Below are 27,463 nucleotides of genomic sequence, written 5' to 3'. Positions count from 1 at the left end.
GCGAGGGTCTGTCTTCCCAGACCAGCCTCTGTGCGGGGCTGCTGCTTGGCACAGGGGTATTTGGGCTGGAGTTGAAATGAGGTAATGGAAGGATGAGGCAACGTGCCAGTCAGGGCTTGATCTTGATTTACAGGATGTTTCATGGAAAACGCTTTTAACAAGCAGGTCTGACGCCTTAAAAAAAAAAAAAAAAAAAGAGAAAGAAGCTCCAGCTCGAGTTTGCTGTAACGCGTTGCCTGCGGCAATGGAAACGCCAGCGGGAGGCCCAGGTGGGGAGAGCCGGGCTCAGCGGTGCCCGAGGCGCGGTGTGGCAGACGGGCACAGCCCCGGCCCCGCAGCCCCCGGCCCCGCCGCCCTCCCGGGCGCTTTGGTTTGCAGGAAACGCAAAACACCACAAGGGCGAGGCCGGGCCGGGCCGGGCCGGGCGTGAGGGCCCGGGGGCCGGAGGGAGGCGGCCCCGCCGAGGCACCGCCCCGCCGGCTCGGGGCGGCCCGGCCCGGGCTGAGCTGGGCTGGGCTGGGCTGAGCTGGGCTGTCCGCCCCCCTCACAGCGCGGCAGGTCGGGGCGTGAGGCAGCACGGAGCGCTGCGGTCCGGCGCGGGTCGCTGCGAAGGGGTGAGGCGGGGCGCCCCGAAATGGCGGCGGGCGGGGGAGAAGGGGCTGGGGGACGGTGTGGGGAGGCCGGGGCAACGGCGGGGGCTGCGTGCGGCAGCGCCTGACAGCCCGGCCTGGGAGAGGAGAGGGGAAGGGAGGCAAAGCGCTGCCCGGGGCCCCGTTTATTGCAGCCGGGCTCCGGCGCTCTCCTCACCCGCCGCTCCCTCGCTCCGTGCCGGCTCGGTGGGCCGTGAGGCACCTGGCCGCTGCTGCCGCGCTGCTTCGCTTCCCCACCGGCGCCAGGGGCCTTGTGCAGCTCCCGGCGGCTTCTCTTAAAGGTGTTTTAACCTGTTGCGGGGAGGGTGTCGGAAGCTTTGCGCAGCCCGTGCAGTAGGGAAGGTGTTCTGAATGTCGCCGTAATCTTGTGAAACGATATTTATCTCCCTCTGCCTTTTGTTCAGCCAAGTCTCCCTGTTGTACAAATAAGACTTGGCCTTTATGTTGGGCTTGTAGCACCCTTGGAGGCGGAGGAGGGGGAGAGCGAGCCCTTGTTTACCACAGAATCCAGGCGATGTTCCATTTCGTTTTCTGGAAGCTGATGGCGATGGGCTGTTGTTGCACTGCGGTGTTGCTTGCCATGAGGAATCTTTCCCAGTAGCCTTTGCTCCATGTCATCTCATGAAGAATGTAAACTGCTGTAAATTTAAAAAAAATCTTGCCTCTTCCTGAGGGCTTTTGTAATCAACCTGTTGCAGTATCCTGTTGAATTTTAGCAATGATATATCCATCTCAGGCTACTCTATAGCATCCGTTAAATTACGCTGTTTCGCTTCCTTTGTCCCCCTACAGCACTTCCCTGGCTCACTCTGGGAGTTTTGTGTGGTGTCTGCTAGAACGAGGGTTAATTCAAATGGCATCACCCCTCAGAGGTAGTGCCCTGTGGTGGCCATTTTGTTGAAACAGTTTTGAAACAAGTCCCTTCTGCCAGAATGCGTTTCCTTTGCCATCTGCAAGGCCATTGCCGAGGTTCTTAGGGAAGTTTTTGGTGTGAAGGGATCTCTACCGCCTGGTATTGTTGAGGCTGAAGAGTCTCTGAGCATGTTATCAGTCAGACCAGGTCCGTCCCAGTCCTCCTGCGTGACTCGCTGCTACCAAGGATGACTGCCTGTGGTGGGGAGAGCAGAGCATCTGTCTTCTGAGCTGTTGCTGAGCTCAATGGAAACTAGAAAAGTGATGCAAAAGTTTCAGTTTATTTAGTTTCTCTGAAGGAGTTTGTGTGACTTGGACAGGCAGTTTTCAGTCTGCAAACTGTTGGAAGCTGGGCAATGTTTGGGACTTATGCATCACCCGAGGTATCTGGTGACAGGTCCCTGTCAAAGGCATAATGCTGCTTGTATAGGTGGGTCCGGGCTCTGGTGTGCTACAGCTGCTCTTAGGTGCCAGTACTTTGAGTCAGATGTCCTTGCTGAAAGCTCGGGTTGTGAGTTGGAGGAGTTGGCAGCTTTTGAGCTCCTTCCTGTAACTATCCTGAGATCACATCCTTGCTCTGTGGTTTCCTGATGATGTCTTTGAGTTCCCGACCTGGATGTCTTTCTGTCCATAGGCTATATTTCTGCAAAAAGCATGTTTTATTCCAAGCTGTTGCATATATTGACTGGTCTGTGGCTTTTTTAAAATAATGGCTTCTCTTCTTGGTGGAGTCTTTCTGTGGTGGAGGGGAATGACTCCCCCAGTTGCCTGGTAAAAGTCCTGACATTCCCTGCTGTATATTGACTCCAGTAAACAATAAGAACGTGCCTTTTCTATGTGCTTGAGATAATGTCCCATGTATGACACCTCATTTTACTCTTGAGTCTAAGGTGGTTAGTCCATCCTGCAGTATGTTTTGTGGGAGCTTAACAGTCAAGTTTTCTTTCTCCTGTCTTAAGGCAGGTGTGTTAAAGGAGGGTTTGTTCTTCGTGCAGAGAGCAGAGCCCTGAGTAAGAGGAACTTCAGCAGGTCTGTGGCTCTCTTCTTGGATCAAATACAAAAGCCGTCTTCTGAGTAAGCAGGGAATACCAACCCAAGAAGATTTTTCTCCAACGCTTTATCTTCCCGGTCCCCTTGTGCAGAAGGGAAGTCTTATGCCAGTTTGGAAGCGGGCAGGACTCTGAGGCTTCTCTTGAGTACAGTAAGGCACGCACAGCCGAAATCTTGGCTCTGCGAAGGATGTTTTCAGTGCAGCCTCTGAAAGTTTGTGTCGATGGGTGTGAGAGATTCTTCAGCAAGGGGGTGGAAGCAAGCTGCTTGTATTCCCTTGTCAAGGAAAAATACTAGGTGGGAGTGGCAGATGGAGTGCTATCTATGCCCGTTAGGAAGTTTCCAGCAGGCATATTATATTATTCCCAGCTAATAAAAGTTATAGCACAACTCTAGCTGTTCCTGTTGCACATACATAGACCAGGCAACAAATCCCTTGCTCTTGAGAGAGCCCCGAAGGGGTTGACTGGTGAGCTGTGTCTCCTTTAGTTGGGTCATCTCATGGGTGAATTCACTTGTTGCTTCTACAAAGTTTGGCTTCTGCTCTCAGGAGTGCGTTGGGCTACTTGTTTTGCATAGGAGGAAAATACATATTTATATTTATTTGTACACGTAGTATCTCTATCAGCATGTATACCTGCATGTGGCAAACTGTCCTGTCTGATGTTTCCAGGTGATTTGGTCACTTACAAAGCAATCGTGCTGTCCCTCTGTTTATCTTGTGCCTTCTGTTTAAGACAGAAGCCTGGAAAAATAGAAGGTGGATGAACTGGCTCTGAAAAACAAAAAGGGGAGCTTCGCTTTTCATGTCCCAGTCTACTGTTACTATCCCTAGTGGCCTCATCAGTCCTGCTCTTGAAACCTCCTGAGAAGACACTCTCCCACTCCCCACCTCTGCTCTCAGGCTCCACCTGGGGTTATCTCCAGCTCTCCCCGAGCATGTGCACTGACAGCTGAGGTCATGGAAAGCCTGAGGGAGGGTGACTCCTGGAAATTACAGCTGGTCTGGGCTTCCCTGGCTGTGAGGAACAGAAAGCTTAGTCTCCCTGGTTGTTTAAAAACCTTCAAGGTCCTGAAGGTGAAGAGCAGGTCTCCTTCTGTCTCACTTGCTCATCCTGCCTTTCAGACCCTGAATGTGATTTTTCTTTTGCCACAGCAAAGCCAGAATGGAATGAACAGTGTCACTGTAAAATCATCCTATCTTCCCATGCATTTTTGCATGTGCATTTTGTCAGAGCTTTCCCCCAGGATGGTGACCATCTTCCCAATCTGTGAGAAATGGGCTTTTCCCTGCCACCCCATGCCTGAAGCCAGGGTGTGGAGGGAGAAATGATCGGCAGGGCTGGAGGATGGAGGTGAGGCGTTCTGTCAGGGCTGCGGAGAGCACCTCGTACCATCCCTCCATACCATCCGTGGCGCAGAACCTGTTCACTGCCAGGCCCTCTTGGCAAGGATCAGCACTGTAATAGCACTGCTGATGGGCGCCTCTCTCCCCAGTGCTCTGCTCTGTCCCGCCTGCCAGACTCCTCTGCTTGTGATCTCAACAGCCTGGCATCCCGGGGAGTGAATTGGCAGCCCTGTTAGTCCTGCGTCCTGGCTGCTGCACAGTAATAAAACTCTCGGCAGAATGAGCAGGAAGATAATTACTGTTTTGCACTCCTGGCATTGCATGGCAGAATAAGAGGAGTGCTTTGGGGTCTGGGCCACATTTGGGTATGACCAGCTTGGTCCGTGTTTCTAACCCACGTTCCTCTTGCTGGTCGGGTGGTTACGGCTCTCCAGCCCGAGCTGGAAAAGCGCTGTACAGCTTGGGAGGTGCATTTCGGTCAAGCAATAAGCTTGACACGAGCCTGAAAGTGTAGCCGGCTCCTTGGATGCGAGCATGAGTAGCTGCCATGACATGCCAGCTGCGGTCTTCATAGACTTCTTTATATATACACATACAAATATATATATATATCTATTTGTGTGTGTGTATTTCATGCCTAGTTTTGATGCCAGCAGTGCTGGACACTACTGGAGGCAGGGTACTGGTTTAATGGGATAAGGACAGACATCAGGAATTACCTTCTGTGGAGGTGAAGGGAGGGTCCTTGGCAGCTGTTTAAATTCATTTGGGAGTTGACCCACTGTCAGCGGGGTACAGCCAACCAAATGCAATTTCAACCGTGCAGTGTGTGTTGCCTGCATCCACGTAGGCTGCTGCAGAGTCACTTTTTCTACCTGCTGAGCATGTGTGTCAGCGGTGAGTGCATCGAAGCGAGGGAGCGTGGAGGATGGGGGATGTGGCACAGCCTCTTAAGAGAGGTGGAAATGAGATGTGTGGGAGGTGCGAGAGGGGATGTTGCTCAGACCCACAGGCTGTTCCTGGCAGCCGAGGCTTGGTAAGGAAAAGCCGAGCCAGAAGTAGGTGACAAAATGTTTGGCATCAACCGTTGTTTGTTATCTATTGCTGGTAATAGATCTGAATGCAAAAGGAGCAAAGTTCGCTTTTCCAACCCAGGTTCTCTTTCCTTTTATAGGAAAGAAAACAGAGCAGCAGGGAGCTGGTTTTAAACAGAGCAGTGGGGAGCTGGGGCAGTGGAAAGAGTTATGAGGCTCCAAGTGCCTGTGCTTCGGTGGGATTTGTCCCTGTAGCTGCAGAGTAGAAGTGCACGCTCCTAAGAAGCTCTGGAGTTGGGCTGAAATCTGCAGCATGCTTCCCAGATGTCTTTGCCACCATAAGAGAGCGACAGGTTGAGAGGAGCAAACACATTCTGGTGATGCTGTGGGAGAAAGATCTGGCTGTGCTGGACAAGGGGGTAGGGTGAAAGCATGTCTGGTACCTTGCACTGGAACACTTCTGTCCCGATGGGTGAGACGTAGGCAGGAGAAAGGCCAAGCAGATAATTACTGTTTTGCACTCCTGGCATTGCATGGCAGAATAAGAGGAGGTTTTGGGGTCTGAGCCACATTTGGGTATGACCAGCTTGGTCCGTGTTTCTAACCCAAGTTCCTCTTGCTGGTTGGGCGGTTACAGCTCTCCAGCCCGAGCTGGAAAAGCGCTGTACAGCTTGGGAGGTGCATTTCAGGCAGCAGTGCAATAAGCTCGACATGGGCCTGAAAGTGTAGCTGGCTCATCTATAGAAGGGCGTCAGCGTGAGTAGCTGCTGGCGGGGGCAGGATCCTGGTCTAGTGGGCGAAGGAGGGACAGTCAGCTAACGGCAGCGTCCTTGACAGCTCCTTAAATACAAGTGTATGAGTTATCAGTGTAGCTGGAGTACCAACAACAGATTCTTTGGCACGTTCACTGAGACCCAGTTAAAACTGGGACCAAGAGTGGTTTGAGGTGGGAATTTCTGGGGGAGAGGTTTCCTGTTTTGTGTGAAGTGGATCATGTTTTGAGCCTCGCTGACCTGTTATCTGCTAAAGCAACAGCCGCAATGCCTGTGTGGCTGTGGTTTCAGGGAGTGCTCTGATCCTCAGTGACCACCGCACTGCAACAATAAAGAAAATAAGGGGGAAGGACGATTTCAGTCGAATTTATATTCCAGCCAGCTGGCAGATGCCAGCCATGCTGGTATTTCTGGCATGCCAGTCAGTGAGCGGGACTTCTGGAGTGCCGGACACGAGGCAGGTGTGAGTCATGGCTTGTGAATGTCAGTATTTCTTCCTAGCTTTGGTGGACTCTGGAAGGAAGGAATTCATATCCCATATCTCTCCCCCTACATTGCCCTGGAAGCAGAGGTGATTTTGTTGTTTTTCCCCGTGGTTGCTGTAAACTTCACACAGAGCTTATGTGGGTTTGGCTGTTGTAGCATAAGAGGGATGAGTCCTGTCCTGTGTGAAGGTAGAACTTGCTGAGGAGTTGAGCTGCCAGCGATCTGGAAGCTGTGGTTAGCTGCAGGTCCCTCGTTGCCGTATGGAGGAGCCCTCTTCCATCTTCGTCGGGAGACTTGGCGTAGGTGGGAGGTCTGCCAGAGGTGAGGTGAGAGATTTGAGGTGGTCTCCAGTTACCTTGTCCACTGGGAGGGTTTTTGGAGGGACAAAGTTCCTGTTATCAGGAGGACCTCTTTTTGTGTTTGGGGAGGAGGAACTGTCAGCTGGTTTCTGTGCCTTTGAGTCCTAGTTTGCTGGGTTTTTTCCTCCTCTTGAGTGGGGAAATAGTACAAGCATCCCGCTGGGCTCTTGTGCTGTACATGGGGAAGGAGGCAGTGCTCAGCCTTGGAGATGGGCTCTGGGAGAGCTTAACAAAAGCCTGCTCTGTCCATTGTGTGCTTCTCAGGGCTTACCTCCAGTGTGTGCACTGTGTCCCGAGACAGGAAGAAAGGGAATTTAAACCACTGTGCTTACACCAGGAAAAAATCCTGGTTGCTGACTTCACTGGGCTGTTTGCTCTCAGAGTTGGTCAGGCACTGGGGAAGCATGGATCCTGACTCTCAGGTGTGCTGCAGGAAGCCTGGAAAAAAGGAAAAGCGGACACAGTGGCAGAGGAAAAAACTGCTTTCATTGGTGTCACAAGCTTTACTTACAGGCTGCATCTGTCTCCATGTGGAAGAAAATGCCCTTGTAGAAAAAAAGGAGTTTTGTTGTTTGCTACTTCATCAGAAATTTTAACAAGTTTTTAGGAAAAAAGGAAAGGAGGGGAAGCCAACTTAGATGAGAGAGGTGAGAGTATCCAAATTAAATTATTGTAGTTATATCAGTGTAATACTTATCAACAGTATATTTATGAGTGTGTAAGTGGGAAGCTGGTTTCCCTGTGTACGAAGGGCATGACAGCTGCAGATCAGCAGTATCCTCCCCATTTTGACATTGATAACCATCTCTGGCCAGCCCAGCTCCCTTCTCCCTGTATCACCCTGACCAAATAGTCCTTTTTGTTTTCCTGTGTCTGTGCACAGGGTAGTGGTTATCAAGTCAGATGCTGCTGCTGCTGCAGACGCGTACCCCGGTGCAGTGGGGAGTGTTCTGAGCGGCAGGAAGGTGGCCCTGGCACCAGAGTGGTCAGTGCTGAAACACCCTTTAGTCTGAGGTCAGTAATATGAGGATTATTTTCTCTGCCAGGATTGCCCTGGTTACTCCCAGCATGAATTTTAGAGTTTTCTCTAAATTCTTCAAAAGCAAGGGGTGACTCTTGTTTCCTGGGTTGCTCTATCCCTGGATATTCTAGAGGGACCTCATCTTCCCAGGGGGCATTTAGTACTGACCAAAACTCAGGTCAAAGTGAAGGTAGTTACTCAGTTTCTTCAGAAATTTTTGGCTGTGTTGTCCCTGGATTTTCTCTGAGTATTTTATACTTTTAATGTTTAAGGACTGACTGAGTGTCTTAACCTACAAGTGAACCATGGTGTGGACTACTTTTCCCCTCCTGCTCGCTAATGGCATGGGGTGGCATTGGATAATGAGTCTGCCCAACGCTGGATGTTTGCTGAGTTCCTGGCTCTTACACGCAGAGGAAAATGCTCTGCTGCCTTCTGCTAAGCCTGAAGTATCCTGAACACTGAGTGCGTGTCAGTGACATTTGGAGAGGCTCCCGAGGGAACAAAGTACGTGGTTTCTCACATCTCCTGAAGTCTTTTTAGTCTTCCTGGTATTTGAGGGTTAATTCAGTGTGTCCCACAGTTGTAGAATGGACTACTTTTGGCCTTTAAAATTTTAACTTTTGAAATAACGGGAGATCAGATGAGATGGTATGGTCCCTCTTGACTTAAAAATTGACCTCCAAGGTTTGGGGGGCTGGTGTGGAGGATTAAGTTTCAAACTCCTTTTAGGTTTTGTTTTAATGAAGCTTGTTCAGGGTAACCTGAGGGTGGGTTGGCATCTGTTAGAGGAACCCTTTTCCAGTTACTCCTTCCTACCACCTCTAAACGAAGTGGATGATATGCTGAGGCAGACTTGCCAAAGTTTCTGTACTAACCATAGCTCTGTACCCTTCACGAGGAGCTGCCCTTTGCCCGTGTGTCTCTATGAAGCAGCAGAGAGGACCTGAGCAGCTCCCGGTGCCTCTGCGTTGGAGGTCTGTGTACAGACCAGTGGAGCAAGGTGTTTTCAGGGAAGTGGCTGACGGCTTGGGGCTGGGGGATTTCTTTAGAGCTTGTTGGCGTGTGCTCTGGGGTCAGGGACTTCTTTTTATCTTTTCTCCTGCCTGCAGCCTTGGCGAAGGGCCAGCAAGTAATTGCCTTGAGGACAGCCCTCGCCTCCGGGTTATTAATTCACATGCTGGTGCCTCCCTGTCAAGTTTGCAGGCTGGTCTATAAACGGCTGTGTAAATGGTTTTGGTGGAGTCATTAAAACCTGCTACACAAGAGCGAGGCGGAAGGGGGAGGAATGTTTTACTTTTGGCTGGGGGTTGTTTAATTTTTACTGGAAGAATGGTCCTTTTCAAGGCAGCCTTAAGCAGCGTGGATTGAGCATTGTTTCCAGCATTGCTCCTATAGCAACAGGAGAGAGACAGCTCCTATGAACTTGGACTTAGAGCTCTGGGAAATGAAATGTCATTTAATTTGCCCTTGACTGTGCTTGATATTTGATCTGACTCTAGTAAAGTGTTTTTAGCTCTGGAGAGGAATATAACTCCTCAAAGCGTGCAGCGATCACTCCCAAACACCCTCGGAGACACGGACGTCGGGGATATATAAGGATTGATGGTCAGAAGAGACTTCATGGCCATTCCTGGCACTGCCGTTAGCAAAGCGGGTAATTCCAGGTGCATGAGGTGGCTGTCCTGAGTAGGAAGGGAGGCTCCTGAGAATGTCACCGGTATCTCTCTAGCTGCCACGCTGAGGTGAGAGCTGCTGTTGCCCTGTTGGGTGGCTGCGTGATGTTCCCTTTTCTGTCGGTGTGCTGGGGTGCTGCAGAGTGCATTGCTCTGTTCCTAAGGTCACAGGTGCCAGCTCTGTCGCTGACAGGCTGAGAGGTTTTCTCTGACATGGCTGGTACCAGTTCTGAGCTAATCAGCAGCGTGGCTGAAGCAGTAAGACTGTTAACCTTAGTTTCCACTGTCAAATATCTTCTCAGTTGCTTTTAAAATACAATCTTTGTGGAGATGAAACTGAGGCAGACTGCCTGGGAGAGATCTGGGCTGACTCCAGAGACTTTTGCCTTGCTTTTGTTTACATCGCAGAATGTGTGAACAGGAACAGCCTACTCGAAGCAAAACAAGTTTTGTACAAGAGCTAAAGCTGGTGCCAGCTTTTTCTGCACTTCTTGCTTTAGTGCTGTCTGCAGACAGGTGTCTCAGGCACCGACAGGGCAGTGCTAACAATGGTGGATGGAGGATGGATGTTGAGGTGTGAGGAGGGCGAATCCACCCCTTCTTTCTGCTGGGAGAGTCACTTGATCTCTCTGTGCTCCTATTATAATGTGCTACCTTTTTTTCTTTGTTGAGATGCTTTGAGGAGGCAAAGGGTCTTTCAGGCAGTGAGATTATAGAACATTGTGTCACTGAGAGGCTAGAAATATACCCCATGGTGACACACCAGCTGCCTGCCCTCTCTTCCAAAAACTGCTGCACGTATTTTTGACAGTGGGATTTAGAGTCCCACGATTTGTTCGTGAGCTTGGTGAGGTGAAGATGTTGGCCTGCCACGGGATATGCACCCGATACTGTGGGCAGGTAGAAAATCTACTGGCTTTTAGCTAGTCGCCTTTTCACTGCAGGGATTTATAGGGAATGAAACAGAAAGTACCTGTGCAATGAAACTGCAGCCAAATTCTGAGTGACTGTGTGCTAGCTACGACACAGCACGTGTTTAGGTTAGTCTTTACCCTGAGCTCAAACCACTGTGTAAAAAACCAGCTATCTGTAGAGAGTGAACAAACGGTTATGATCGCTGCGTTATTTGGAGAGCGCTTTGAATTCATGTACAGAATTGCCTGAATAGGCTTTGTGGGGCTGGGAGGGTTTTAATCCTCCCAGGATTTTTAGCGCTTATTGGCTTGGTCCTAGTACTGGCATGGCTACAGGGCAGGGAGGTTTTGTGAGCAGTTCCTGAAAACGCTGAGGACCCAGTGGCTTCGCCTCTGAGAGCTGAGCTGAAAATGAACATAATGAATAGGAAGGGATCAGGCAGAAAGCTGATTCTGCACAAACTGTTTTGTTTAGGAATGTGACTTAATGCTACTGGTAAGTTCTCCAGCGCAGACAAAGCCATGCTTTAAAAAAAACCAGCCAAGCCAAACCCCCCAAAAATCACAAAGCCCACAATGCCTGTGAACAGAGTTGGGAAAATAGAATTTAAAATAGCAATATCAGGCTGCAGTGAAGAGTTTGTCTTGTCTGTTGGCTAACCCTGACCTATCTGAACTATTGTTCCTTGTCATGGCGAACCCTCATTGCTATGAGCTCTCTGCAAACACGCGCCAGGCACTGATTTCTGGTGCTTCAAGTGACAGAAAAGAGACGGTTATTGTTCCTCTCCTCAGTTCAATGACTGGTGAAGTGGTTCCTGTGTATAAATAGCGTGAAGTGCTTTGGGATCTTTTAGGATAAAGGAGGCCTTATGAGATACAAGAGGATGTTGTTGGACGCAGAAGGAGTTCCCGTTGGTCGTGCAGTGCGTGCTGGTCTCTGGCCTTCCAGCTCCTGATGGGACGAGGTGTGTGGAGGGGCCGTTTGCTTCCCTGGTTATCCACTTGTGGGAGCAGCAGACGGGGCCTTCCTGCCCTCAGGATGTGGCTGCCTCTGTATTTTGTTAGGACCAGAAAGCCCTGTGAAGGGGTTTTTGTTTGCTTTGTAGTGCTAGAGCACAGACACGTGCAGTTCCGGGCATGCTTGGTCACTCTTTTTCGCTCTTACATTTTCTTAACTAACGGTTGTGAAATTGGTTTTACACTAAGGTTGCTTTTATCCTCAAGGACCCTGAAGCCAGCCATCACTTCGCCTAGGTTTGACTAACCCCCTCGTAAAACGCATAATTCACAGGTATGTATGTGATGCCAAGCATGTAAATCCTGGCTGAGTTTGAAATTTATGCTCGTTGTTATTTATGCTTCAGTAAGTCCCTCCCCTGGGGAGTAAACAGTCTCAGAAAATGAGCGGAAGGGCTAAGTGCTCTTCTGAGACAGCTCTTGTCTCAAAGAGCAGGCAGCTCCTCAGGTGTATTAGGCACACAGTTCCTCACTGGATACCTGACGCTCATCAAAATTCGCAGGAGTTAAGGATCTACATCTCTCTTGAGGGGTCTATTCAGAAAGAAGCAGGGTAGAAGAAGGGAGGGATTTCATAAGTGTCCTGAGGGGCGACAGCAGGATTGTGATGCGCCTGTGGAGATATTACCTAGACCCAGAGGGATTTGAGGTGAGATCCTCCCAAATGCCCAGGATGGGACCTTGCTTCTTCTCTTCAAGTTCTTCAGAAAGGTGCTCTCCCATTTGAGAGGTGGAGCCAAGCATGGTCTGCCAAAGATGGCCGAGTTGAATGTAGGTGGCTTTCTAAGTTGTCTCCACCTGTCCCAGGACCACTGTGCACATTCCTGGTAGGCGCAGATGGTGTGGCTGGAAAACACTGGTTTGTATTCCTCACTTCTCAGCAGCCCCTAAAAGGCTGAAGGCAAGATCCTTTTGTGCCAGGTACTGTACAGTCAAGAAAGATGTCTCCATGCCCTCAGGAGTATGTAGTCAGTTTAGACAACAGGCAGAAGGAGATAAAGGCAGTTTCCAACCTGTGGTCTGGGGAATCTCTTTCACTAGTGCCAAATGAGTTCAGCTTCCATGTGAAGGGTCAGGGAGGAGGGGTTTGGGCCAAAATCTGTTCTGTGTGCCTGCCCCACACATAAGTAGAAATGACAATTCCTGAGAAGGAGCTTTTTTGCTTCACTGGATGTCTGGCCTGTGTTTTGCCTTCTCCCCAGCCCTAGAGGCACAAGTACTTTGACTTTCCAGCACGTTCCAGCATGCTGAGATGGAAAGCAAAGCGTTCAGCTTTGCATCCTGGGGCATCTTTCCCTTCTGAAAGGGCAGCAGTGCGGGAGCAGCATGAAGCAGATGGATAAATGGTAAGGCACAAGGGCTACTCAATCTGAGTTTGGGCCCAGCCCCAGGACTGAGGATGCTTCAGAGCTATTGCTTGCTTTGCAGGTGACCACACTGCCAGTGCCTTCCCTCCTCTCCCCAGTTCTCAGAAAGCTTCCTTGTCTGATCTTTAATTAATGATTCCAGGACTTTCTCCTGCTTCTCAATGGCTCAAATGTTGGAATTTCCACTGTTTCTCTCAAGATGATTTTGTGGTCTAGAGGCTACATAGTAATGTGAATCAACAAGTTTCTAGCTCTTACCAGAGCATTCCTTTTCATAGGGGATGGCAGCAGGGGTAATCCAAGGTGATTATAAATGAAGGTGTGTCGCCCATGCTATGCTAGGTGAAGGCCTGCAGGAACCTCTCCTTGAAGATAATAGGAAGTTAAAATGCTTATGAATTGCATTAAATTTGAGCTGTTAATAAAAAGTAAATGCTTTCTCTTCCCTGGTGGTTTGCAAACACCCCATTATCCCACCTGGGCAAGTCAGGAAGTATTACTGCTCCCATATCCTGGTACGCGTGGTAGATAAGAGTTTAAGCCCTAGGCTGTGAAGTAAGTTAGTGTCGGGGTGTAGATCAAAGGATCACTAATTCAGTATCCAAACAGGTTAAGGGAGGAAGAATTGCTATTCTCTTCCCCTCCTCATCCTGCTGCCTGCAATGCCAGTGGAAACGTTGTAGAGACAATTGAACCTGCCTGCTGTGAGATGAGGGTGAGATGGCTGAGGATGTGGCAGTACAAATGATTGCAAAAAGTTTGGGACCCTGTATCTTAGAAAAGTAGGAGACAGAGGGGATGCTAGGAGCCATTTTCCAGTACAGCAGCCTTGTGCAGCCTAGCTGCCTCCACAGAAAGGACAGGCTGTGGGACGACACATCAAGGTTAGAGGGATGCGGTGCTAGCAAGGGCCCTCAGCCTGTTGCTCTGAGACCTGCTGGGTACACTGGAGCACACTTGAAGTCTTACAGAGAGGACCCAGGGGCTCCTGAGGTAATAGGAGCCAGCAGGGAAACACCAGTGAAATACCTCAAAGGAATTCAGGTGTGTTCCTCTGAAAAGGTGACCCGACCAACAGCCCACCTGAAGTGCCTCTGCACGTAGCATGGGCAACAAACAGGAGGAGTTGGAGGCCACTGTGCTGCTAGAAAGACTGGAGTGCTGCTGTCGATGGCTACAAGCTGTTCAGAAGGGACAGGTGAGGAAGGACAGGTGGGAGCATGGCCCTCTGTCGAGAAATGGATAGATTGTGAAGAGCTGTCTCTGAAGAATAGCCATGAGCAGGTTGAAAGCTTATGGGTAAGAATTAGAGACCGAGCCAACAAAGGGGACCTTGTGGTTGGTGTTTACTGCAGGCTGTCCAAACAAGGGGAGCCTGTTGACAAAGCCTTCTTACCCCAACAACAGGAGGCATCGCGCTCACAGGCTCTTGTCCTGCTGGGGGACTTCAACCACCCCGACATTTGCTGGAAAAGCAGCACGGCGAGCTGTAGGCAATCCAGGAGACTCCTGGAGTGCATTGAGGATAAATAACTTCTGAAGGCAGGTAATAAACAGCCCTCCCAGAGGGGCTGCATTGCTGGACCCGTTACTCACCAACACAAGTGAGCTAATCGGCGATGGCAGGACTGCAGGCGGCCTGGGCTGCTGCGGTCACCCACTGGTGGGGTTCACAGTCCTGAGGGATATGGGTCAGGCAAAGAGTAAAGCCAGGACCCTGAATTTTAGAAGGCAAAATTCCAGCTGTTTAAGGAGTTAGTCAATAGGACCCCCTGGGAAGTTGCCCTCAGGGACAAGGGAGCAGAACAGAGCTGGCAGATCTTTAAGGACGCTTTCCATAGAGTGCAAGAGCTCTCGATCCCCAGGTGTAAGAAATCAGGAAGGGACAGTAAGAGACCAGCATGGATGAGTCAAGACCTGCTGGTCAAACTAAAGGGCAAAAAGGAAATAAGCAGGCAGTGGAAGCAGGGACAGGTATCCTGGGAAGTGTAGGGACGTTACTGGTTGTGTAAGGACGGGTTCGGGAAGGCCAAGGTGCGGCCAGAGCTGAACTTGGCAAGGGATGCAAAGAATAGTAAGAAGGGCTTCTATAGGTATGTCAGCCAGAAAAGGAAGGGCAAAGAAAGTATTACCCCCCGATGAACACGACTGGCAAACTGGTAACAACGGACGAGGAGAAGGCTGAGGTACTCAACAACTTTTTTGCCATGGTCTTCACTGGCAACCTCTGTTCCCACACCTCTCGAGTGGATGGGCCTCAAGGCAGGGGCTGGGGGAGCAAAGTCCCTCCCACCGTAAGAGCAGATCAGGTTCGAGACCACCTGAGGACCTGAACATACATACGACTGTGGGACCTGATGAGGTGCGTTCCAGAGTCCTGAGGGAATTGGCTGATGTAGTTGCCAAGCCACTCTCCGTGGTATTTGAAAAGCCATGGCAGTCAGGTGAAGTCCCCAGTGACTGGGAAAAGGGAAACATTGCACCCATTTCTAAAAAGGGGAGAAAGGAAGATCCTGAGAACCACCGACCTGTCAGCCTCACCTCTGTGCCTGGGAAGACCATGGAACAAATCCTCCTAGAAGCTGTGCCAAGGCACATGGAGGACAGGGAGGTGATTCGAGACAGCCAGCCTGGCTTCACCAAGGGCAAGTCTTGCCTGACCAGTGGCCTTCTACAATGGAGTGACTACATCAGTGGACGAGGGAAGAGCTATGGATGTCATCTATCTGGAGTTCTGTAAGGCCTTTGACACAATCCCCACACAACCTTGTCTCTAAATTGGAGAGATATGGATTTGATGGGTGGATTATTTGGTGGGTAAGGAATTGGCTGGATGGTCACATCCAGAGAGCAGTGGTCAACAGCTCAGTGGCTGCATGGAGGTCTGTGACGAGTGGTGTCCCTCAGGAGTCTGTACTGGGACCAGAACTGTTTAGTATCTTCATCAACGACACGGACAGTGGGATCGAGCGCATCCTCAGCAAATTTGCAGATGATACCCAGCTGAGTGGTGCGGTGACACACCTGAGGGATGGGATGTCATCCAGAGGGACCTGGACAAGCTCAAGAAATGAGCCCATGTGAACCTCATGGAGTTCAACAAGGTCAAGTGCAAGGTCCTGCACATGAGTCCAGGAATACAGGGTGGGGGATGAAGGGATTGAGAGCAGCCCTGAGGAGAAGGACTTGGGGGTACTGGTGGATGAAAAACTGGACATGAGCTGGCAATGTGCGCTCACAGCCCAGAGAGCCAACTGTCTCCTGGGCTGCATCAAGAGGAGTGTGGCCAGCAGGTTGAGGGGAGGGATTCTCCTGCTCTACTCCACTCTTGTGAAACCCCCCCCTGCAGTGCTGTGTCCAGCGCTGGAGTCCTTCGTACAGGGAAGACATGGACCTGCTTGAGTGGGTCCAGAGGAGGCCACGAAGATGATCAGAGGGCTGGAACCCCTCTCCTATGAGGACAGGCTGAGAGAGTTGGGGTTGTTCAGCCTGGAGAAGAGAAGGCTCTGGGGAGACCTTATAGCGGCCTTCCAGTACTTGAAAGGGGCTTATAAGAAAGATGGGGACAGACTTTTGAGTAGGGCCTGTAGTGATAGGACACGGGGTGATGGTTTTAAACTAAAAGAAGGTAGATTCAGACTAGATATAAGGAAGAAATTTTTTATAGTGAGTGTAGTGAAACACTGGAAGAGGTTGCCCAGAGGTGGAGGATGCCCCATGCCTGGAAACATTCACGGTCAGGTTGGATGGGGCTTTGAGCAACCTGATCTAGCTGAAGATGTCTCTACTCACTGCAGGGGGGTTGGACTAGATGAGCTTTAAAGGTCCCTTCCAAGCCAAGCCATTCTATGATAAATGTAGTATGGTTGTAGAGAAGTAACTCCTGTTAAGTTTGAAGGCACCTTCCTGTGGCTTCTTGCTTATTTGAGGGAGGTGCTGTGCATTTACACTGGGAAGTTGAAGCCTTGCTCTGAGAGGGCTGGCAGTGGCAGATGAATTCAGGGAGCTCTTTTCCAGCAGAGCCTAGTGTGGTGCTTAAGATCTGTGTCTTGATTATGCTTCAGCAGGGATAGAGGCTGAAGAAAACAGTGAGTTCCTAGCGCGCTTTTTCTCTGCAGGGGCCCTGCTCTGGTTCATGCTCTATATCCTGGGGCTCGTACGCCCTGGGAGCAGAGGATGGACATATACAATGAGTGCTGGTACTGTCTGCCCATGACTTTCCTCTTCCCCAGCAGTTCCTATGGGAGGGCCCGGAGCAGTGATCTCTGAGGCACTAACACCAGCTGGCGCTTCCCACTGCACAGAAGGGTCCGCTTCTGAGCTTTCTCATGGGGTTACTTTTGGGCCTTTTGCACCAGAATGAGCTGCTGTTGTGGTGTGTCCGCAGCCTTGACAGAAACCATAGCACCATTTAGAGGATGCAGTGGTGAATATAAACCTGTTCCGACAGCTTCCTACCATCAGAAGGTCTTTGCATTCCCCACGGCCGTGGTTTGGCTCTCTCCCATTATCCAGTGCCCACTTTGCAGTTTAATCAACTGCATTCATAAGGTGTATTCTGAAATCATGCGCTCTCTGTTAAAAGGAGAACTTGGTGGCAAAGCATATTATCAAATATTGATTCCCAGAATAATCTTTGACATAGTTCATCTCTCTTTTTTTTCTTTTTCAGCTTTCTGCTTTCCTGAATCCAGCAGAGGACCAGAGTCAGCAAGAAGAGAGGGGGTGGAAGAAAGCACTTAAAGACGAGTGACTTGCAGTGGTGCTGTGAGCTGCCTTGGTGGGGAAAGGTCAGCATCAAGACTGTTGACCCATGTGGGCTCTCGATTTGGGGTAGATAATGGCCCTCAGTAGTTGTGTAAATACGAGCTCTTCACCTGCAAGCTTCAGAGTTCTGGGAAGGCTTTACTTAATGGCTGCTGCCTGCTTTCTGGGCTGAGAGGTGTGCTGGCAAGTTGATAAGCAGCTGGAGGCTTTTTCTGAGCACGTTCAGTGGGGTAGGTAAAGTGGCACTGGTAATATTTTCATCTTACAGAGAGGGAACTTAGGTCATACTTTCAGAGGCTGGAGCTTAGCCTTGCTGGAGAATGAGGTCTTTAGTCAGTTTGCTGAAGGTAATAGGCTGTTGGCCCGCACGTACCAAGGGGAGGACATCTGCTTTGTTTCCAAAGAGCTGCCTCAGGGCCAGGGTTTATCTGGTCCAGCTCAGAGAGACTCCAGCCTAGCAGACAGCTGATGATGTTGGACTTGCAGCCCTTGGGAGCTGCACTTTGATAGCAGCATAGGTGCAGCGGGATTTCCTGCAGCAAGTCTTTCTTGTGTGTGTTGGCAAAGATGTCCAAAGTTATCTAACTTCTGGCATACAAGTTTTCTATGAAATAGACGTCACTGATGTGTTGGATACCAATTTTCTTGCTATCGTTCAAAAATCAATACTTAAAAATAATGATGTTTTTAATGACCTGGGAGCGATTTCATGTTTTGGCATTGTTTCTTCCCCATCTGTCAGACACTGCTTTAGGGGAGGTTGTGCAGAAAAAGCCTGCAGGCCTGGCTTTCTTTGCTGTTTAATTAAGTACTGTTACTGTGCAAGTTGAGGCAAATGTACCAAGCAACGTCTGTGATGACTAAATGAATGTCTAGCCAGCAGGAGAGTGTGTGTGTGTGCATGCCACGTGCTTTCTGAGCTGGGATGTGGGTGTGTGCCTTTGTGTGCCTTTGGGCCTGCAAATAAAAATACAGTGGTCTGACAGGGGATAACCAGAGCAAGTCCTGCTATTGAGATTTTAGGTGGCTCAGCACAACAAAGCAGCTGTTTGTGCAGTGCTTGTGTTCCAGGGTGCTCAGCACCCAGAACTGGAGCCAAAATGCTCAATTGGTGGTGCATTCCTGTTGTCCGGCTTGTCCCAAGAGTTCAGTCGTGGTAGGATGAGAGCCCAAGAAAATCAGGCTGGGGAATGGTTTGACTTTTGAAGGGACCCCTGCCTTGCCTGGCAGCCATGCTCTGTGTGTTCTTACACAGCTGGGAGGTTGTGGCTTGCAGTCACCCAGGGCAGGATGAGCTCAATCTCTTTTTCTTTTTTCTTTTTTTGGAGATGTCTGTGTAGGTGGATCATCCTTTCCTTCTTGCTCTTCACCTAGGTGCTTCGTTATTACTCCATTCTCTCGTACTTCATTATTGGCATCTTGCAATCCTTGATGTATTTGAGCCAGCACGCCTTGTAAATGGTTGCCAAAATTATTTTACCAGACAGTCCTCTCATTATGGAGTTTACTCCATACTCCTCAGTAAGGATTTTACTAACCCCAAAAGAGGTGGTTCCAGTTCACTGGCCAAAGTAGCCTGTACTGGCAAAAGCACTTTTGAGGCAGTGAAATTGTGTGGCTGTAGGGCTTTTGCCAATACACCAGTCACCTGGAGCCTGTCATGCCTCGCAGCTGGCATTCCTCTGTCAGCAGGGGTTCTCAGAGCAGATCATGACAACATCACTGGGTTTAGAAGAAGATGAGGGTCCTGCACTGGGGAAGAAGGGCAGAGGCAAGGGACAGACTAAGGGATTTGCCCAAGGCCGTGCATAAAGTCTGTGTCAGAGTGGAGAATTGCATTCAAGCTGTTCAAGTCCCAGTTTCCTGAATTAATCTTCAAACTGTTACCCCTCCCTTTCATGGGCAGGTTCTGTCACACTGAATTTGTCCTTGTTTTTTCCTCCCATCTTTGTGCGTTTTGTTTTTGTTGGAGCATTATTCCTCCTTCCCACTTATGTTGCAGGTGTGTGGGCATAGTAGGAACCTGTTGTTGATTTCTGGTGGATTACATAAAAATACCTCTCATCATTGTATGACTAAATTTCACAGCCTGTATCCCATGATTGCTTGCTTAAATTTAATTTGCTGATGAAGTTACTGGCTATTGGACTGGACCAAGTGAACTCCGTTATGGAAGTGCTTTTGGTCTTCTAACCGCTTTTACAGTTAGCAAAGCACTTCCTGTTATGAAGCTCATGTCTAATTACTATGGTTTTATGCATTTGTAAACACACCCCTGTGGCAAGGCTGGCCGTTTTCTGTCCAGTGGAGAGCTTGTTCGTAATTATCGATGTGATTCAGAATAGACCTTTGCCTCGGTGTTTTAAAATAGAATATAACTCTGTGTGTTAATTAATGTTGCTGCTTCTTGTCTGGTTGCAAGAGTGGTTCGTGTCACTTCTGAGGTCTGTTATAAAGATGACTGAAGCCAAGAGACCCTGGTCACGTCAGTGATTTCAGGATGAGGCCCCCGTGTTCATTGGGGCACTGTGGAGCGGATCAACACCTCTGTGCTTTTTGGGACCATGGGGCTCAGAGCCTGAAGTCAGAAGTCACCCTTACCCTGCGAGGCAGACCGTGGCTCCCCTCTGCACTGCTTGGGCTCTTTGGGAAAGGCGTTTCACTGCCATCTCCTGCCCTCACTTGCTTCCCCTGAAGACCAGCGTAGCTCCCTTTAGGCTTTAGCCGGACCCTGTCTCTGCAGGCAATGGGAGGTGGCAGGCCACCCTGTGTGAGGCAAGGAGCACAAACACACACCTTCCAAAAGGAGGGTCTGGAGAGAGCTGCCTCTCCCTGAATAGCTTGCTGGGTGAGTCATTAAGCACGCAGAGGCAGCCAGTGCCATCAGCTCTGCTCCTGGCTAGGAAGGATAGATCAAACAGGAGACAGCCCTGATTGCTTTCTGATTCATGGCCTGCCATCCCTGCGTGAATCACGGTGCCTTATAAACCTGCAGCTGTTTCCTGCCAGCTTTCTGGAAACAGATCCTTTCCTTGCAGCAGCGAAGCTGAGCTGCCTGAAAGGCCTGTACGTGGTGCTCAGTGGAGCAGGACCTGCAGTCTTGAGGGGAATTTCAGACTCTGTCATCTGAGTGCAAGTGCAGTCTCAGCTGTGTGTCTGCCCAGTCCTCACCCAGAACGAGATGCAGCTCGGGCTGGGATTTCTGACCTCTCAGATCAGGAGAAGGGACAAGTTAGCATCCCTCGCTAGGGCCCAGCACCTGCTGTATGCTGATATGTGGAAATACATGTAGTGGCTTTTTTTTTGGCAGGGGACATACTTTAAGAGGAAGAGGGAAAGGTTCTTGAAATCCTCTGGAGGAAGAGGGAAACTGGGCCAAGGAGCCAGCCCAAGGACAGTAAGCATTGTTACTGTCCCCTGGCTATCTGTGATGAGGACCAGGGTCACTCTCAGCAAACCTGCAGTGCATTTTCCTTTACTTATGTCCCGATGTTAGAAGGGGTGGGCAAAAAATCCAAGTACAGCCCTCAGAATCTTATTACTGGAGGGCATCTCTCTGTTTTGGGTTGTGCAGGCGTGTGTGGCTGTGGGAGCCTGTCTCTGCTGCCATTCCTGTTCTGTGGCTAAATGAAGCCTCTGGGAGCTGTAAATCTGTCACCTTCCGTGAACATTGCATTCACGGGGCGTATTCTCATTGAGAATTTACAGGCCTGTTTGGTGCATACTGTACCGCCAGCATCCATTCCTCCTCACTGCCCCGGGCTTCTTTGTGTTGCAACACGGTAATTAATCTGAGCGTTGCTGGAGGTTCTGATCTCTTCTGAAGATAACTCCAAAGAGTTATTCTTGATATATGCCACCATCTTGGATCTGCTCCCTTTGCCAGTGAAACAGCCTTCTGCTGCCAACTGTTGTTGCCAGATGTTATTCTAGAGAAAAATGTTTTCTTCTGAAATGGTGACAGGGGACAGGCATGGGTGACACTGCTGGCATATTCTCACCCTTCCCTGTTAGTTTCATTTATTAGTTTCTAAAGCACAGGCCTGGCTGGGGTTTTTGAGTGGGCTGGCATGAAGCAAAAGGAAACAGTTCCTTGCAAATAAAATACAATTATGCTGCAGAATGGGCAGCTGTTGTTCCCAGCCTTGGTTCATCTGGCTCTAAAGCCAGACGTTAGCAGCGCTAGCGGCAAGGATCAAAGTGAGTGACTGACCCAACCTGATAGCCACTTGGGACAGGGAAGTGAGCTTACCCCTGGACTCAGCACTGGTGAGGCTGCACCTGGATGAGTGGGTTCAGTTTTGGGCCCCTCACTCCAAAAAGGCCATTGAATGACTCGAGCGTGTCCAGAGAAGGGCAACGGAGCTGGTGCAGGGTCTGGAGCACAGGTCTGATGGGGAGCGGCTGAGGGAACTGGGGGGGTTTAGTCTGGAGAAGAGGAGGCTGAGGGGAGACCTCATGGCCCTCTCCAACTCCCTGAAAGGAGGGTGCAGAGAGGGGGGATGAGTCTCTTGAGCCAAGGAACCAGCGCCAGGACAAGAGGGAATGGCCTCAAGCTGCGCCAGGGCAGGGTCAGACTGGCTCTTAGGAAGGATTTCTTTGCAGAAGGGGTTGTTGGGCGTTGGAATGGGCTGCCCAGGGCAGGGGGGGAGTCCCCATCCCTGGAGGGGTTGAAGAGTCGGGTTGACCCAGCGCTGAGGGATCTGGTGGAATTGGGAACTGTTAATGTTGGGTTGATGGTTGGACTGGATGGTCTTCAAGGTCTTTTCCAACCGAGATGATTCTGTGATGCGCATCCCCATGGCTCTCTTTCTGTGCTGTCAGGTGTTTTGCAGTGGGCTCGCCAAGGTGGATGGGCGTCTGCACTGCGTGGCCGGGTTGCAGCTGCAGTGGGTCTGCCGAGGAAGCTCACATCACTTGTGGGATGAGGTTTTGTAATGTAAGCGAGCATGAACTGCATGCCTCTGGAAGAGGGGAGAGGCTGTTTGCCTGCCCACTTCCAGGGAGATTGCTGCTTTAGGAAAGCGTTTTGCTCTGATATGGGTGCAAGATGTTTGCAGCATTCCTGACTGGCTGGTAGGGGAGGAAAGGGATGATTTTTTTAATGGAATGCAGGAGAGGTGGTGTGGGTTTAGTTGCACTTCTGCAAACTGCCTTGCACAGGTGGTGCTGGCAGTGTTGCTCTGGGCAGTGCCTTTGGCCTGTCTGCCTAGTCGAGCAGTGGTGAGAATATTTTTTTCAAGAGTTTCAGACCTTCTGGCATCAACAGGAGGGAGTGAAGTGACATAGACCTGCACTTGCTGCAGACGTGCTTCTGAGAAACCTGCTCAGGACTATAGCAGATCTGTAGCACTGCACCAGGACTGACCCACAGTGAGCTCCCATTCGTGATGTATCTGCAGTGGCATTTTATGCTGTCAGATCCTCTGAAGCCAGTGGTTATGTTTCTTCCTCTTAGTAGCTGGGACAGCTGCCCTAGGAGTCCGCTGGCCAGTGAGAAGGGCCATGAGAAATGAGCAGAGTGGAGAAGAGAATTAATTACTCCAGCATATTGCTGGGGTTCAAAAAGGATAGGGCATGTGAGTGGATAACAAGTATGTTCCCAGTTACAGTTGTAAAGACTAAAAATACACCAAACTTAGAGAGAGATCTATTTAAGGCAATTGTAACTAATGCCAGTGAGGAAGGAACATTCTCTGGAGACAGATTATTCCGTAAATGTCAAAGACAGAGGTTTCTGTCGCTGCCTTCAGAAGCAGCAGTTACAGGCTGCGGTCAGGAGCCAGATACTGGGATTTTCTGGATAACAGGTCTGGGATTTCATTTATTTTGGGTCAGATAGGAAGAAGTGAACATGAACTATACCGAAGCTTCCTCACTGTGACATTGATCACAGTTCATGGTTTTGGCTTGACCGCTCGCACGATGGTAGGTCTGATCCCTCCACTGCAAGTATTGATCTAAAGGAGAGTGAGTCTCCAGAAGTGACAGCAGGATGGGGAGAGCGAAGGAGGATGAAGGCGGTACAGGAAGGCCACATGCTGGTACTATCTGCCTCCCTTTCACACTGTGCGAGGCCTCGTGCTGTGTAGGTCACCCAAATGGATACAAGAGCTCTTTATCTAAGCAAGCGCTGCCTAGCATTCCTGCAGTCAGTTGAATGGCTTGCTCACTGGACTATTTCAGCAAAAGGTCAGAAGTGTTGAGTTCTTGCAGGAGGAGAGCAGTAATGCTGGTCTTTTAGGAGAAGGGGTGTGATGACTGACTCAAGTTTTTCTGATTTTTTTTTTTTTTCCCCGCCCCCCCCAGGAACTTGTTGAGCCAGAAAGATGCGTGAGTATACGGAAAAGAAGGAAACATGTGGAACCATCTGTCTCAAGTACCTGCTCTTCATCTTCAACTTCTTTTTCTGGGTAAGAAACTTCAGTCTGTTTCAGAGGCACTGAGATGGCACTGCAGTTTTGGTGTCAGGGGCGCAGAAATCTAGAGCTTGATGAAGTCTTTGGCAAACACTGCTGATGTCAGGAGGACACAGATTTTGTCCTGTGGGGTGAAATCCCATCCCTTGGGCTTGCCTGCCCAGGCTGCAGAAGTTATGGTTTGATACTGTAGCCTCTGGCTGTTTCTAGGTCATGTTACCAAGTATAGAAAATAACAGGGAGCCTGAAAACATGCTTTGTTTTTTCACCTGTCTTGGTTTTTCAGGGAGCCTGAGGACTCCACTGTCTTGCCATTCCTCCTCTCAAAATGGCAGAGGGAGTCCTGGGACAGCTAGAGCAAGGGCAGTGGAGTGGGACAGCTAGAGCAAGGCCACAAACACCTTCTTGCAGCTGAGTCCACACTAGAGCCTCCTACACTCATGCTTCCACCAGAAAGTTACTGATAGCAAAGGATTGTTTTTCCCTTTGCTGCCTGGGACAGAGCATTAGAGTGTCCAGGCCAGACCTTTAAGAAAAACTGTCTGAGCTTACTAGAAGCTGCATAAAACCCTCCAGAAACACAAGGCTTGCAAAGAGAAAAGGGACTGGTAGGAGTCTGGTGGGCTTCTCCACGTTCATTCGCTGCAAGGGTCAGAGTTTAGCCAGCCAGGCTGTTTAGCTCTTTGACTCTTTCTCCCCAGATGAGTGGTCTAGGAAGGAGATATTGGGCATGGTTGTCATTTATTGGTAGTACTGCTCCAGTGGAAAGCTTGCTGATGTAAAGCTGTTTTCTTCCCCTCTGCTGCACCCCGATAGATTTGACATTTTTTCATATTTGCCCAGATAACGGTGTGGCTACGTTTGGGAAGGTTCTGGTCCAAGTCCGAATTGCTGTGCACAGGTAGATGCTTCAGGTAGCTTGTGTCTCAGGCTGACTGGGATGCTAAACTGGCTGCCCTGAAGCCCCCCCTGGTGCACTGGGGCCTGTGGGTCCCAGTGAGACCTTTGGGAGTCCTTCCTTTAGTGCAGGTCATCTTTGGCTCAGCTTACGGAGCTGAGGCACATCCTGGTATCCCAGCCCAGTTGCTCTGGGAGGTGAGGAAGTTCACGATGCCCTTCATTTGCTTCCTTCTCTCTCTGCCCAGCTGGCTGGTGGGGCCGTGATGGCAGTGGGCACCTGGACCCTAGCTGAGAAGAGTGACTACATCAGCCTGCTCTCCTCCAGCACGTATTCGGCAACTGCTTATATTCTGGTGGTGGCTGGGGTGGTTGTCATGGTTACTGGCATCCTTGGTTGCTGTGCCACCTTCAAAGAGCGTCGGAATTTGCTAAGAGTGGTAAGTTTTTCTTGGTTGTTTTGTTTGGGGGTGGATTCATCCCATTTTGTCTTGAACCATGCTGGGAGGGAGGGAAATATCTTGGTTATGTTCTGCACTGACCTTATTTGTTTGTCCTAGAGCAAATACCACTAAGGCCTCCAGCTCCTCACAGCAGTGCTGTCCTTGTCCTAGGGGCAGGTTCTCCCGCAGAGCATTGCCTTTCATCTGCCCAAAGAATGTGCTTACCACTGCATGGTTCAGAAGTACAGAGTAGAGTCATAATACCTATACTTTGTGTAAGAACATCTATTGGAAACTATTCAAAACAAAATCTCCTGGCTTTTGTCTCTTCTTTCTTCCCTGCCCATCCCATATTCTCTTTTGGAAAATAGAAAAAGAGAGGAAAATGAGAGACCTGTAACAAAACTGGCTTTTAATGACAGTAGATTCAAGCCAAATTAACGTGGTTTTTCACTTGGTTGTCTACTGGTCTCGGACCAGCCAGGATCATGGCGACACGCTGAATCATGACAAACTCACTCCAGTTTGTTGAAGGGGGAGCATTGCCAAGAGCAAATGCTGCTGCACTGTCTGCAAGCTCCCAGTTTATTCCCACTTGTTTACATAGGTTTGTTTTTACTTCTACATCCTACTGACCTTCAGGTTTTGCCAGTTTACTGCTCACATGCTCACCACACTCTGCAGGTGGTGTTTTTTCCTGCTGTTTTTCACACAACACAGTGTTCCGTAATGTTGCCTCAGTTATCCACAATCATTCTTCCAACCTCAAGGTCAGTTTACATTTTGCTAACCACCAATTCTTAATTCACACAGTTGTCAAAATTCGGAACGTTTCCAGTGAATATTTTCTTTAGTCGCAAAAAAAATTATTTTCGTTCCACTTCCACAGAAAAGGCTGCACTGTTTTGATAATCTGCTGCTTCTTTTACACCTTTCCCTGTGTTACTTCCTGAGCTCCTTGCTCACCCACCTACGCTGAAGTTTTTGACCAGCCCTAGGGTTTCTGTTCCACTTCCTCCCTCTCAAAACTCCCTTTCAGTCTGGTGTGTGGTAGGAGTCCCTTTTAGTATCTGGGCTACACTGGTGAGTGCAGTGACTGAAATAACAATCAGTGGCTCTTTGCTTTCACAGTTACAGAAGAGGATACTTCAGCAACTCTTCACCAGCTCCTTCCTTTGCAAATCCTCATTCACCTGACTGTCCCATTTCCCCTCTTTTGTTTGGATAGAGCAGCAGAAATAGGAGCCGGTGAGCAAACCTGATGCTTGTAGAACTGCTTTGAAGGCCTGGTAATCCCTGCGAGAGGCAGAGTAGGGCCAGGAAGGGAGAATAAAACAGAGAGGAGGACACAGTGAGTGCATTGCTGATGCTTGTTCATTAGGCTCCTGGTCTGTAGCAGTCTGTTTTGGCCTTGCTTCACTTACTCTCCATGCCAAAGAGATCTCCCTTTGTCTTTTTGCCTCAACCAGAAGCTATGGATGAAAATCCGGTGGGGTTTTCTTTGTTATTCTGCCACAGAAAACTAATAATTGTCTCTTGGGAACAAAAGGTCACTCTGTCTCCTTACACCACCCGTCCTTTGGGAGTGGCTGGTTGCAACAGGCCTATTGTCTCTTCTTGCTTGCGCTCCGCTTTGGTTGTGGGTGAGTAATCTGCACAAGAGAGAGGGCTGTGCTTGCCAGGGCTGGGTGAGCCTGGCTGGGGGCCTTTGCCAGCTCTGAGCTCAGTAATCCTGACAGCTTCACAGTCAGTGTCCCGGCGTCTGTGCCAGCCTGTCCCAATTTCTCTCTGTACCAGAGGCCCACATAACTATGGGAGGGGGCACTGTAAGCAGCACTCTCGGCTCTCCCCAGTGCCTCCTTGGTACTTTTAAAAATCAACTATTGACAGCTTTGGGTGCTGTTTGTAAAATGCATACCTGGTTTTTAGTTTGTTCTTCTGTTGAAGACTCAGGAAGCTCTGAATTTTTTTCACTGCCTTTCTACCTAACTCAGTTTTATGGGCCCACTTCAAGGCTTTTCATAGTATTTCATCGCTCATCACTCACAGCTGTGCTACTTTTTTTTTGTCATTGCTTATTTGCCTTCCTAGCGTCCCCCTTTAGCCAGGTGATGTGCTGAGGCTTGGGCAGCAGATGTGGAGTTTCTCTGGCTCCGTGAGCAGGCACAGCAGCGGATCTGCAGCCTGGCTGGCTGTGATGCTGCAGTCCAGCTCTTTACAAGCACACAAACCACTACCATACTATACTTCAGTCAAGATGCATGCTTTCATACACAAAAGTAAGCAAGCAGGAGTCTCAGGAAAGCACCTATCAAATAGAAAACCTT

The 27,463-nt window shown here is 49.7% G+C and overlaps 1 protein-coding gene across 1 annotated transcript in view; it reads left to right on the top strand.

Moving 5' to 3' along the window:
• The first annotated feature begins 472 nt into the window (after positions 1-472).
• Positions 473-27,463, top strand: part of CD151 (CD151 molecule (Raph blood group)) — a 39,280-nt gene continuing 12,289 nt past the window's right edge. The window contains exons 1-4 of the mRNA XM_074885134.1: positions 473-614; positions 17,283-17,400; positions 23,687-23,790; positions 24,942-25,133. Coding sequence (XP_074741235.1) covers positions 23,707-23,790; positions 24,942-25,133 — 276 coding nt within the window. The 5' untranslated portion in view covers positions 473-614; positions 17,283-17,400; positions 23,687-23,706. The remainder of the gene's footprint in view (positions 615-17,282; positions 17,401-23,686; positions 23,791-24,941; positions 25,134-27,463) is intronic.

This window comes from Strix uralensis, chromosome 15 (genome assembly GCF_047716275.1).
Source record: "Strix uralensis isolate ZFMK-TIS-50842 chromosome 15, bStrUra1, whole genome shotgun sequence".
Taxonomy (NCBI): Eukaryota; Metazoa; Chordata; class Aves; order Strigiformes; family Strigidae; genus Strix; species Strix uralensis.
Note: the sequence above shows the minus strand (reverse complement) of the source record. Positions and strands in the feature narration are given on the sequence as shown.